This window comes from Etheostoma spectabile, chromosome 21 (genome assembly GCF_008692095.1).
Source record: "Etheostoma spectabile isolate EspeVRDwgs_2016 chromosome 21, UIUC_Espe_1.0, whole genome shotgun sequence".
Classification (NCBI taxonomy): domain Eukaryota; kingdom Metazoa; phylum Chordata; class Actinopteri; order Perciformes; family Percidae; genus Etheostoma; species Etheostoma spectabile.
This window is the reverse complement of record NC_045753.1, coordinates 20,163,312-20,176,582: the sequence shown is the minus strand read 5'-3', so window position 1 is coordinate 20,176,582 and position 13,271 is coordinate 20,163,312. Positions and strand designations below refer to the sequence as shown.

The following is a 13,271-nucleotide window of genomic DNA, read 5'->3' as shown; positions in this document are numbered from 1 at the left end:
TAGAGGATTAGGTTAGAGTATTTTATGTGTGTGTGTGTGTGTGTGTGTGTGTGTGTGTGTGTGTGTGTTTGTGTGTTTAAGATATAAGTACACAACACAAAGATTATACTGAGTGGATTATGAGAGCAAAGGCTAGGCCAAACAAGCCATATGTGTGATTGTGATGATACGTGTCTGTGCGCAGAAATGGTTTAGAAATAGTAAGTTTCACAGATGTAAAACTTCAAAATCTATTAAGAGATTTGAAAAATAAAAATCTCAAACAATTACACCATAAATTTCCCCCAGGTATTTCTTCATTTGCAACTTGCAAAATGGCGTAGCATAGGCACATTTCTCATAGTAGAAGTGTTTAAAAATGCAAATCGGAAAATAGCTGGAAGTTAGTTGATCATGAATAAACACAAGGCTTTAGTTTGTGATGCATTCTTCAATCTGAAATCTATTTACATTATTTTCATAACCTTATTTTCCAGCAAGGATTACACTCACCAAACAAGTATGATACCAATTCATATTTCATTCATTTTATTCATAATATTTGTTGAGATAAATTTCCATAGCTACAACTCAGATGTTAGTCTGAACTGGTTATGTTTTATTGTGTTTAGTGGAGAGATGTAGAAAACCCTTCTTATGATGACAGTTTTAAAAAGGGCTTACTTTCTCATTATTTGGGCCACACATAGTTTTGTTTTACTGTTATAGCTGTTTATTTGGATCAGGATTATAAATGAACTTCATATATTTGTGTTTTTATATTTTTATTATCATTTTTATGATGATAGTGAAAGTTAGACTAAATTCTGATTGGTTTAGGACTTAATAACTCTGCTTATGTATATTTTTGACTAACTGGTACTTTTCTTTAGGCTACTATTACCATTTTAAGATAATGTTTAGCCTTTAGCTCCACAACACTTTCAGAGGAAAATATACTTATTACTACACCACATTTCAGTTAACCTAGTTACACTTACAGTAGTATTAGCCTACTACTGTTCAAGTAAATATTCTTCCACAACTGTTGATAGCTTTGCTAGCTTTGCTAACTTTGCTAATTGTTGATTTTAACTTCACCGGGTGTGTTGATGTTTTGGGGAATCTCCTCGGCCACACGGAGGCATCGTTGCAGCTCACGTGCCTGCTTCTGAATCGTCGAAGAAGAACATTTCCGTTTTCCTTTCGGATCCCGCCCCGCTCCGCCATCATGAAGTCCTGAACAAAAACGGATGAGAGTCGAGCAAAATGGGGATAACACGAACTGGAGATGAATTCCGCCGACAACACTAACGTGATGACAGTCCAAAGTGAAGCACGGAGCGGACCCGTGGAAATTAATGAATCAGTTTCCCATTGAAAACGTCCCAGGCAGCTCCTGGCGTTACGTTATTTAGTTAGCGTGTTGCTAACATCAGCTAGAGCGAGCCTCTGATTTTCCTTGGGAGACAGCTCTGCTGCTAGCTGGCTGGCTACCGTTGGCTTAGCTGGCAGACGTCAGTCAGCTAGCTGTCACTTTAATTGACTGACACTTTACTCGTGTCAAGTCGTGCAGACGTGCTAGCTGTCTAATTGACTGGGAGCATCAGGATGGAGAGGAGTTTGAGTAAAAGCATCGACCGACAGAATGTGGTCTGCTCGTGTTGAATAGACACACTTGTGCCGAGGAAAGGGGAGTGAGACCAATATTTTCCAGCCAGGCCGGCCGGTTAGCTAGCTCCAGAGCTAGCTACAGTGGATCCCAAAAGCCACGGTAAGACACGTTATAAATCATTCAGCATGTGAAAGAAGCCGTATTCGCCCGTGTCTCTCTTTGCAGGGAGAAGAGAACCTAGCATAATGAACTACCTCATTTTCAGATCCTGGAGACGTTGACATTGCCATGTAGGCTTGTTGTTGGCCTGCAGCCTGAACAGCCAGCCATCCTTGAACTGTTGTCTACTGTTGTAATATATGGCATGAATTTCTTTGATGAGTCAAAGCAAAGATAGCCTAATTGACCAGCCAAGTGCAAAAGCCGTCTAGCCTGGTCAGCAGAGATTGTACATGACACTGTACAATGATGGCAAACTCCACAAACTTCTCTGTCTCACTAACCAGGACAATAAGCATTTTGGTTTCCAGAACATGCACATGGAGTTTCCAGGATGTGAAGTTGCATTTTAGAGAGATATTGTTGAAACCACACGAGTGTGTGTGTGTGTGTGTAATAACTTCTCATTTTCAAAGGGAACTATATGCTTCCTCTTAGACAGTAGCAAAATGGCCTTGAAAGAACGTTTCACATGATGCATGTTTATTTTGTATGGAAGTGTGTGGAAATGCTGACATGAAGGAGGCCCAGTTACTGGCCACTTAAAAAATATGGAGCATGTGTTACATTTCCACATTAGCCCTTTGGCAATATCTTAATGTCCTATGATATAACCTGTGTCATGCTGTTGTCATATCGTCTTACACTATAAGACATGACATAACTGAATTAATCAGTGACCAGTTTCTGCCTTAAGTAATATAATCTTATATTTCTACAATTGGCCAGGAAATCCCTGATGACCCTTTCAGATAGATATCAAACCCTATAGTGGTACTAGAACAAAGGTTCAACTTGATAGGCAAATCGTCGGCATGCTAGACTGGTTGGCAGATTACTTTTATCTTGTAAAAAGGCCCTGCTGTTGAATGCTGTCTAATGTCTTACTGCAAGGGCCATACTGTTGAAGGACCAGTCAAAATTATTATATTATATAATGGTTTTGTTAAGCATACAATGAACATTGTGTGTGTGTGGATTTTAAATCCTCCTTTAACATGAGCAAGAAATAAACGCTGCAATTGCAATTTTTAAGATATTTTGATCTCTAAATGGCTATGCAGTACAAAAACAGGTATTCCTTTCCACCTCATTTACAATTGGATGAACAGAAAGCTAACTGCTGCATGTCATTATGAGAATTAACATAGTATATAATTAAAATATATTAATTAATTGTAAAAAGATACATAAAGCAATTTAAAGTTTTGCCAGTATTCTTTAACCTTATTTTTCTGCTAGAGAGACAGATGGATGATGATGGATCAATCAGTGGGTGGATGAATGGTCAATTGAAGCTGATCAGCACTTTGATATTTTCCACCCATATGAGCCAACACAGATTTTCATTTTTGTAGTCTTTGACGTTTAATTGCAGATGTAAAGCAAGATATGCTTTTTACACATAAACCAAAGTGACTCAACCTTAAAAAGTGTACTAAAAAGATGACTAGCAAGCTAATAGATATCTATAAAGAAGTACTGGATATTTAAAAACAAAAAAACTAATGTGTTTGTGTGTTGTCAGAATAGAGCATATTTCTTTTTTTTAACATATCTTAATTGAGTTTAACAAGTTTGAAATCTACATAAGACATGCACATGAATACAATGATGCAATGAATAAAGGGAAGTTGTAACTCGCATAGAGAAGTCAGTGACCATATTAACCAGGAGGCTCATGTTTCCAACGCATATGTTGGTAATCTTTCCAAATAAAAGACGCTCATGCAGTGTGTCTCTTCAATGCTCACCAGGCGCTGGTCATGCCGTCGAGTGTGCGGGCCGGGAGCCTGAAGGACCCGGAGGTGGCTGAGCTGTTCTTCAGGGAGGACCCTGAGAAGCTCTTCACGGACCTGAGGGAGATCGGCCATGGGAGCTTCGGAGCAGTCTACTTCGTAAGTTGCACTCCTTGGTGCTAGGGTCTGTAATAGTAAGTACGTGCTGCTGTGGTATCCTGCATCACCAATGGTATCCTCTTAAATTGTAAATCTTGTCTTTCATCTCTGTCCGCTGGCCTCATAATATGGATACACCAAACCAACAAAAGTTAAAATTTTTATGAATTTCAGGTGCAAAATTAAATTTGAACTGAATATTTATGAGGAAAGGGAATTAAGAAGGGGTTCTCAACGTCAGGGGTTCTCAACTGGTCTTACCCTGTGACCCAAATTTTTCCATCGTCATTAAGTCGCAACCCAAGCAAAGTTTATTTTTCAAAAACAGCCTTCGAAAACGTGTGTCAAAGTGTGAAAGTGTGTCATCATTTTTTAAACATAAATACACATATTTACATGTGCAAAGTGTTTTTCAGAGCACATTGAGAAACTGAGGAGGAACACGGCATGGACAAAAGTGAATGAAATTAAATATCTAAACTGCACAAAATAAATAAGGCCACAAAATTAGATTTAACTTCTATGCATTAGCCTGGTAAGAAGAGGACCATGACAGATGCATGTATACAAGTGAATAAAATAGGAAAACTGCACTATATATATATATATATGTGTGTGTGTGTGCATATATGGCCCATAAAGCAAGGCATTTTCACCTAACCTGTCATTTTTGTCCCTTTTTTTTATCCTCAATTTGCGAAAATCCACATTTTAAATACTCCTGGTCATATTTGCGTTTCGCCACCTTGCCTCCAAATATCAGCACAAATTTAAAGTGAACGTTATCGAAAGATGGTTACCATGGCTATGGCGCTAGACTGCTGCACGGTTCTGACGCATGTCCGTCAAAATATATTTTAAATATTAATTATTAATGTATTTATTTATCGACTAGCTGTCCAGAACCCACCAGTTGAGAATCACTGCGTTAGGTTAAGTTAACAATTAACACTTTGCTGATATGAATACATGTGTAAAATATGAACATGGGCGTCTATTTATTGAGCAAGTGACGATTAACCTAGCTGAAAAACGCTTCTGTTCTTGAATGTGGTCTACTTTGAGTCAAGGTGGTGAATATTGCCTGCGTCAAAGTGGTTGATGGTAGGAAAAGGTAAGCAAAACTAAGGAGAATAGATGACAGAATGGTGAGAGTGATGTTGCATGTCAGAGATAGTGTCTGATTGACAGGAGGGACAGTAGGGATAGTAGGGATGAAGGTCCTGCCAGTAAGAACACAAGGGGTACAAATCAGCTGATGATGATGAGCATGGTGCGAGTCAAGGACAAAGGACAACTCGAAAGTGGTGGATGAAAAAGCTCTGTTTAATGAAGGGTGAAAAGGAGCCAGTCATGGATGAAAGGATCAGCAGGAGAGGGTAGAAAAGAAGAGGGAAGTAGGCTCAGCAGAAATCCTTGCTTTATGTAATAGTGATTTCTCTTCTGGGTCTGATGTAAAAATGGCTGCTTAACCCCAGAGTTCTCAAGCATAGGCATGTTTAAAGAAAACTTAAGAAAACTTGAAAAATGTAATTTATTGTCTGTTGTCCCTAACATTACCACATTAGGCCCATGACATCCGCACCAATGAGGTGGTGGCCATTAAGAAGATGTCCTACAGCGGCAAACAGTCCAATGAGGTAAGACCTGGCAACTCTGTAGATGTAACATCAGTTTATCAGTCAGGTTTGCTCATCGATGATTGTGGCTCTGCTGATGTTCCAGAAATGGCAGGATATCATCAAGGAAGTGAAGTTCCTCCAGAAACTGCGTCACCCCAACACTGTTGAGTACCATGGCTGCTACTTGAGAGAGCACACAGCATGGGTAAGAGTGTGTGTGTGTGTGTGTGTGTGTGTGTGTGTGTGTGTGTGTGTGTGTGTGTGTGTGTGTGTGTGTGTGTGTGTGTGTGTGTGTGTGTGTGTGTGTGTGTGTGTGTGTGTGTGTGTGTGTGTGTGTGTGTGTGTGTGTGTGTGTGTGTGTGTGTGTGTAGGTAGGTGACAGAAAGTGGCTCGGATTCCAAAATGGAGAAGGAGAGAGGACAGGCCAGAGAAAATGATAGAAAGTGTCAAAAGTTTAGGATAATTTAAAACAAAAAAATATATATATTATAAAACCTAACTAGCTTACCACAATAGCACAATGTCAGTGCTTCAGCATCTCAGCAGAAAGCATCCAGTCTAAAGCTAGGTTTATGGTAGCCGCGGTGTTCCAAAAATTAGGTCACCACGGCTGTTGTTTCCATCGTGAAGGCTCTGCAAGCTGTCGGGGCATGTGGCCGTGCACCTCCAAATTTTTGGAACTGCGCGCGCTGCGCTTTCAGTTCAAAATGGTCGGCTGGGATGAGCAGGGTTGCCTGTACACACATCTGTGTGATCCTTCATGTACAGACCACAGAGAATCAAACAGCCTTAAATATGTGGTCAGAGAGAGACAAGAAAAGAAGCATGAGAGATTGTTTTGTCAGCGCTAAAAAAACAGCTTCTCACGTTAATGAGTAGAGTAGATAACTAATGTGTTTAACATGGATGTGTTTACTACTGTTGCCAGGCAACCTGCTTTCCTTTACTTCCGCTCTCTTCTTCTCTAATACTTTTTGCTTATTTACTGAGTATTTTGTCTGTACATCCTCTGGTGTTTTGGAGAATACTGCAAACAAAAGCATAAACGTCTCCTTGAAGATCGTAGCCTGCGCACCATCTACAGAGGCCCGCGCACGTTGTCGCGCACTAGTATATTTGAATGCTAACTATTAACGTTAACAACGTAATATTATCATTTTAGGCTAATGTATACAATTGCTAAATCAAATGCTGGGTGCTGCAAAACCTGTTTTCTTTTTTCTTGTTTACTATTTTTTCGTTAATAAAACAATTTCTTACTACTATGCAGAGGATTTGGGTTTTACATCTGATGCAGATTGACGGAGACACTTCAACCTCCATTTTGAGGTGGACATGTGAACACATTTGGGCTGTACCTGAATCCAACAACACCCCTCACACTTCAATAACTGTACTGAACTCACATTGAAAACTAACTCCAGTAAATAGCATAGTCAGTAGCCTTTGCTCATTAGCACCACCTCTGGTGTCGCGACCACCACGCGCGGGTATAAATAGTTACAGCACTTCCATGACGTCACATTTGCGCGCAACAGGCCGGCTGCGGCAAGCATACAGCACGTTTTAACGCTCCCTCTGTGTCTCTCATAGCTGGTGATGGAGTACTGCTTGGGCTCAGCTTCTGACCTCTTAGAAGGTAAGTAAGAAATAATAGAGACAAGTTGAGAAATTTGCGCTAATTAGTTAAGATTAAACTAATGAGTTAATTATATTTTAGTCGTTTTCCTTAGCAATGCCTGATATCCCCAAATACCTCTCTTCTCCCAGTCCACAAGAAACCTCTCCAGGAAGTGGAAATAGCTGCCATAACCCATGGTGCATTGCAGGGATTGGTGTATCTTCACTCTCACAACATGATTCACAGGTAACCCCTGTTCTTTTCTCACTATCTGTATCTATTCGGCTCTCCACCCCCACACTTCTTGTGACGAGACAAAACAAATACAGGGGAGAAAACACAAGCTGTGCTGCCTAAGATGAGCTTATGCAATGGTGTTTGTCCTCACACTGTGCAGCAACACATTTTAGTCCATCTAATAACACCCCGTTCTGACCTTGTTTTAACATCCGTCCTGAGTGATTCCATCACGATTGGACAGCTCTAGTTACCGGTAAAAACGCTCTCAGGACGCATTGAGATCAGATCTCAAAAACAATATTTGTAGGTGGTTTAGTGTCTTAGTGTCCACATTCTAATAGCAGTGAGAACGGGAGTGTCTTGTGTCCACATTAAAGACCGCCTACTCAACTATGAGCAGAACTTCGCACTCCTCATATCACAGAAACCACAGAAAGTGAATTGTGAGTTTTGGATGTTTTTCATTAGTCTTGCATTACCGGAGGTACACAGCGCTATCAGCGAACTGTGTGGTCAGTGCAGTGGCTATGAAACGTTTTTTTATTTCCTCCACTATAAGTTCTTCACAATAAAAGTCCCCTGTTATTTTGGTACTTGAATGCTTTTATTATGAAGCGGCAAAATCAAGAAATGTTGGGTCTTCATCAGCATTAACGTAACACGTTTCTTCTGACAACTCCTATAAGCGAACATGAAACTTAAAATAAAGCAGTTATAACATAAACTAAACTTCAAACCATAGAGATTCAGTTAGAAACAACAAATGTACTGAGAGCTGAACACAGAGACTTTTAAAATCCTATTTTTCTCCTGCGCAGGTCTTGCCACCTTTCATTATACATTTTTATAATGGTACCCTTTTATATACTGTCTATGGTTGGCACACCGACAGACAGGGCAGTGCTTTTTTCATTTTTCATAAACAGGATTTATGTAAGAGGAACAACTGACATTTAAAAACACACATAACCAGCCTACGCAAAAGGAAATGATGTCCGTGTTTTTTCGCACATAGAGCGTCGAAGTGAGATCCGATCACAAGTGGTCACTCAGGACACATTTAAAGACACATTCTACGGACAGGTGAAAACATGCGTACCTAGAGCTGTCCACTTGTGATCAGATCACTTGGGACAGATATTAGAACCAGGGCGGATATTAAAACCAGGTCTGAACGGGGACTTACAATATATTTTCTCTCACTTATGTCTCTATTTGTTTTGTCTTCCTCACAATTTCCCTGACCAATCATTTTCTCTTATCGGATCATTTTTCTTTCTCAGAGATGTGAAGGCAGGAAACATCTTGCTAACGGAGCCGGGTCAGGTCAAACTGGGAGACTTTGGGTCTGCCTCCATCGTTGCCCCAGCCAACTCCTTCGTGGGAACACCTTACTGGTAATACATCAGACTTATTCCTCATTGCGTTGTTATCCTCGTCATTAGATGACAGTTGATCCTTGTGGAATCATAAGAGTTACCCCAAATTCGGACCCTGCAAAGCTTGCACCGTGCTCATGTTCGTTCATCAGCTTTCCCAAACAACCGACTTTTACGAAAAAATGGTCCCTGCTAATGAAAAACGTAATTAACCCCCCTTATGTTCTTAAGCTCCACTAAGTATGTCCCTGCATCATCATAGACCTGGAAGCTGGTTTTAAAGTTGTAATCTGTAAGAGTCTAGTCATGGTTCATTTGGAGACAGTCCTTTTTTACCATGGTAAAAGCAAGTGTTTTTCTGAGCTTTTGCAGAATAAAGGCATCAACAAATGACATTGTGTTGGTGACTGAGGATTATAATGCTACAACAGGAGGGTGTATAGACGGCAAACCTTATTACTCCTTTCAACCTAGACAAAGTTAGCGTCTACCAGATTTACAGACCTTTTCCAGTTTTACCTTTCACAAAAGCCTTAGGGCTAGGGCTTTAGTCAAAGTGAAATTTAAAAAGGTATTTTGATATTAAAATCTCATTACTTTTACTTCCCTTCTTTAGTGATTACCTTTTACCCCAATCACAAAAAGAAACCCCTTTCTCCTCTTACCCTTAATGGTATCTATTTCTGCACGTCATCTAGTAGAGCTGCACAATAAGCAGAATATAATTTTTTTATTTTTTTTATCTTCATTGCAATATTAACTGGTGCAATAAACACATTGCAAAAGGCTGTGACATATGAAAGAAAATGGACCTTTTTCACAGCAGACATTTTGACTTGACTTTGTCATAGTAAGAAAAGCACAGCTGAAATTGATAACCTTAGCGATGGCTCAATTCCATCAAGAGTCCCAGTAAGCTATTTCAGTGAGTCGGCATGCACAATGCCAGGGCCTCTCCTAAGGGGAATGCAGCTATCGTTAACGTTTTTATTTTTTAATAAATGTGCTTTTCCTACTATGACATGTCAACATGTCTGCCGCGAAAAAGGTCTATATTAGCACTTTAAACTGTAACTGTAAACCTTTTTTTAGCAATGCCTTTTCTTTTTAATTCATTGTTCAGTTTGTTCAAAATAAAATAATGTTGGAAATGATTTCATTGTTTTAAATTCAACAAGCAATTTGTTGTATTTTAGCAGAATTCTGAAAGCAGCAGAAAGGAAGAACTGAGTACATTTTTATATATTTATTTATCGCAATATTCAACGACGTTATTGCTTATGTTCCTCATATCGTGCATCCCTAATTTAACACCTGCAGTAAAGTGACGTTCCCATTTGAACAACTGCAGGGTAACTGAACCTAGTGTTTTTTTCCCCATTGACACACTGATCTTTATTTACATATTTGAATAGATATTTACATATGTATTTGAGGTGCTGGAACCAGCAAGTTTTTAGTATTCTACTGTCTCTCAACTAAACCTTTCAGCACTACCTGCATATTTCTCACAGGGACATCATACTCCTCTATTCATTCTCAACAGGTTATTGTTGTTATTGTTCATGAGGCAGCCTAACCCTTGCAATGTTTCATGTGGTGACAGTGAGCCCAGAGGTGATCCAGGATCAAAGGAAAAGAGATCGAAAAGGCTGAATTGCTTTGTTGTATCATCCATGCAGGATGGCCCCTGAGGTGATCCTGGCCATGGACGAGGGTCAGTACGACGGGAAGGTGGATGTGTGGTCACTTGGCATTACCTGCATAGAGCTGGGTAAGAGATGGCCATAAAAGTGTATGTTCTTTTGTGTGTTCACAAAGCTGAAAGCATCAAACCCTTTTCATTGCTTTCTCCTCTTATTTTTTTGTTCTTGCTCTTCTTCTGCCACTCTCTGTCACGCTATGTCGTGCTTTGTCACTCTCTAGCGGAAAGAAAGCCTCCTCTGTTCAACATGAATGCTATGAGTGCCTTATACCACATCGCCCAGAATGAAAGCCCTGTGTTGCAGTCTAATCACTGGTGAGATTCCTAAATGTCCTTTTTGGCAAATAAGACTGTTGTTGTTGGTTTAATGGGCAAAGAGGAGCATTTTCTTGTGTTGCTTGAGATTATGTTGCAAATGTTGCTTTTATAAAACCGCTTCAAATGTTATTGAGGCCCTTTCAACATGAGGTTTTTCATGGGGGATTGATTTAGTTTATGATCTTACATTTTCAGGAAGTCTACAAGAGGGTAAAAAAACCATGGCTGATGAAGGAATTAAAATTGTAGAAATAAAATTAACTTAGCACTATGATGACATAATGTGCAGCTTTGGTCTGTGGCAGTTAGTTTTACATTAGACAATAAAGACAAAGTGTTTGTGACTTGGTGCTTGCAGATCACAGAGAATGAAGAAGCACATTGGTTTTATCATTTCTGTTCCACACCTCCTGTGTGGCGTTACTGTTTCACCCCAGTATGCAGTCAGAATAGGCACATTTTAAAAGTTGTAAATGCTTTGTAACATCCTGCAAAAACTACTGACAAAGAATATTTAAAAGTTGATATTTTACTACAAAAACGTCAGCACATTTTTCGTCAGCTTCAAAAAGTACTAAGTGAGACCAACTGAATTTGTGGATCTGTGTTGAAGTTAGGTCATTTTCGAGCTGCTTCAGTTATCATAGCATCCCAATGGTGGTTTTATAATGACAATTTTATCGTTTTCAGGTCGGATTATTTCCGCAATTTTGTGGACTCCTGTTTGCAAAAGATCGCCCAGGACAGACCTACCTCTGATGTGCTGCTCAAGGTACAAAGTGATTTTGTACATGAAGGCAGGCTGCAACGTGTGATTATCTCTTTGTCAGAGTTTTTAGCCAAAGGAACTAATTGTTTGAAATTGAAGGAACGAATACAATTTGTATATTCTAATAAAATAATGGGCTTACAGCCATGCGTAGCCTAAAGCTCCAACTTCTGACAGAATTATATTGTTAACTCGCTCCAAACTGCTTGATGGAAACACGGCTAATTTGCACTTCTTTCTTTTTTTGACATTTCAAAAAATTTGCTTAAAATTTCCTTGACAAATGAATGGAAACCCAGCTAGCTTAAGGGAAACCCAGCTAGCTTAAGGGAAACACAGCTAGCTTGAGGAACAATCATCATTAGCATGTTGGTGGTTAATTCAAATGTACATGGAGCTAGATCTCAGACCCTCAGGATCCTGTGACTTTTTATTGGTCATCAATTCTCTTAACCCTTCTATCCACCCAGCACCATTTCCTATGCAGAGAGCGTCCCATGACAGCTGTGATGGACCTGATCGCCCGCACCAAGGACGCTGTCCGGGAGCTGGACAACCTTCAGTACCGGAAGATGAAGAAAATCCTCTTCCATGAAGCACACAACGGCCCCGCACCAGAAGGAGGCGAAGAGGAAGAGGTAAGACTGGGACAGAGGGGACATGATGTTAAAACCTAAAAGTCTGGGAGGTTGCAAGCAGAGGTAGTAAGAGTACTAAACTATTGTACTTGAGTAATATTTCATCAAAATATTGGTACTTTTACTTGAGTACAAGTAAAAATTATTTAAGTTAAAGTTCATTTAAAATGTGATGTTTCTTTTCTGTTTTCGTTCAGTTACAGATAGGATTTGTAGCGAAATACAATACTTCACTCAAAACGTAATCAAATACATTTTAAAATACCGATTTTAGAGCTACTTGCAAAATACAAAATACACAACAAAACTACTCAATACAGTAATGTGAGTAAATGTATTTCGTTACTTTCCATCTCTGGTCGTAAGGTTAGAGACGCAGTGACTGATGGATAAATACTGGCTACTATTGGCTTTCTCAATGTACTAACTGTTTTTGTCCCCTATCCAAGTTCTTTGACATTGGGTGTCCAAACCGATACTGATTGTAGGTACCGATTCACTTAAATGCTGATTGAATGTGTATCTGACACATTAAAATAACAGCTGTAGACTACTTAAATTGGCAAACCTTATTTTTGACCAGCTACCTGATCCAAATCCTGGTTGGAATGCTCGCACCATAGACATCTGCTGTAGTAAATGAGAGCAATGCTGCAACACTAGCAGGCAGGGTTGACAAAACACAGTAGAGTACAGTAATGAAAGGGTAAAATTTGTTCCGCTTTATTTTAGCATATACTTTATATCTTTGATATGCCCAGATCAGCACCAATGTTGATTCTTAGGGTTGTCTAGGGACTTCTCTACTCTAAAAATTACAGTGCTTTGACTGGTCTGTTTGAAATGAAAACAGTTTGTGTGCCTTAAAGTTGGTCATTGTGTCTCATTTCCTACAGACACAAGGACTCTTAAAATCACACTCTTTACTTAACATGTTGTTGTAAATGTGAAATTGGAAATGTCTTCAAACCTTCAGAAACTTACAAGAAACTTCATAATGGAGTAACTGTAGTAACCTTAAAGTTCATAGGAGTCTAGTTAAACAAAACAAAGAAGTATAAGCTGCCTAAAAAATGAAGCTTGCAAAAAACATTTTATTTCTGAAGTGGAAGAAGCAACTATCAGGGTCTGTAAGAAGTAACAGCTGGTTTTAGCATCCATCCTGCCTTTGTATTGTACGTGTGAATATATATTGTAAACTTGGGGCCCCTTCCTCTTCATACAAAGGCCTTTGTTTGCATCAACATTTAATTCCAGTTGGTTGTCCC

At 39.4% G+C, this 13,271-nt stretch overlaps 1 protein-coding gene across 4 annotated transcripts in view; it reads left to right on the top strand.

The window, feature by feature from the left end:
* The first annotated feature begins 1,151 nt into the window (after positions 1 to 1,151).
* The window catches only part of taok2b (TAO kinase 2b), a 27,041-nt gene continuing 14,921 nt past the window's right edge, over positions 1,152 to 13,271 (top strand). For 2 of the 4 annotated variants that reach the window (XM_032502407.1, XM_032502404.1), the window contains exons 1-11: positions 1,153 to 1,753; positions 3,571 to 3,711; positions 5,280 to 5,351; positions 5,437 to 5,538; positions 6,927 to 6,972; positions 7,104 to 7,200; positions 8,478 to 8,591; positions 10,256 to 10,347; positions 10,500 to 10,593; positions 11,287 to 11,368; positions 11,836 to 12,003. In XM_032502407.1, the coding sequence (XP_032358298.1) occupies positions 3,580 to 3,711; positions 5,280 to 5,351; positions 5,437 to 5,538; positions 6,927 to 6,972; positions 7,104 to 7,200; positions 8,478 to 8,591; positions 10,256 to 10,347; positions 10,500 to 10,593; positions 11,287 to 11,368; positions 11,836 to 12,003 (999 nt within the window). In that variant the 5' untranslated portion in view covers positions 1,153 to 1,753; positions 3,571 to 3,579. Of the gene's footprint in view, positions 1,754 to 3,570; positions 3,712 to 5,279; positions 5,352 to 5,436; positions 5,539 to 6,926; positions 6,973 to 7,103; positions 7,201 to 8,477; positions 8,592 to 10,255; positions 10,348 to 10,499; positions 10,594 to 11,286; positions 11,369 to 11,835; positions 12,004 to 13,271 lie in introns of all 4 variants that reach the window. The other 2 variants (XM_032502406.1, XM_032502405.1) reach the window with 2 other exon arrangements.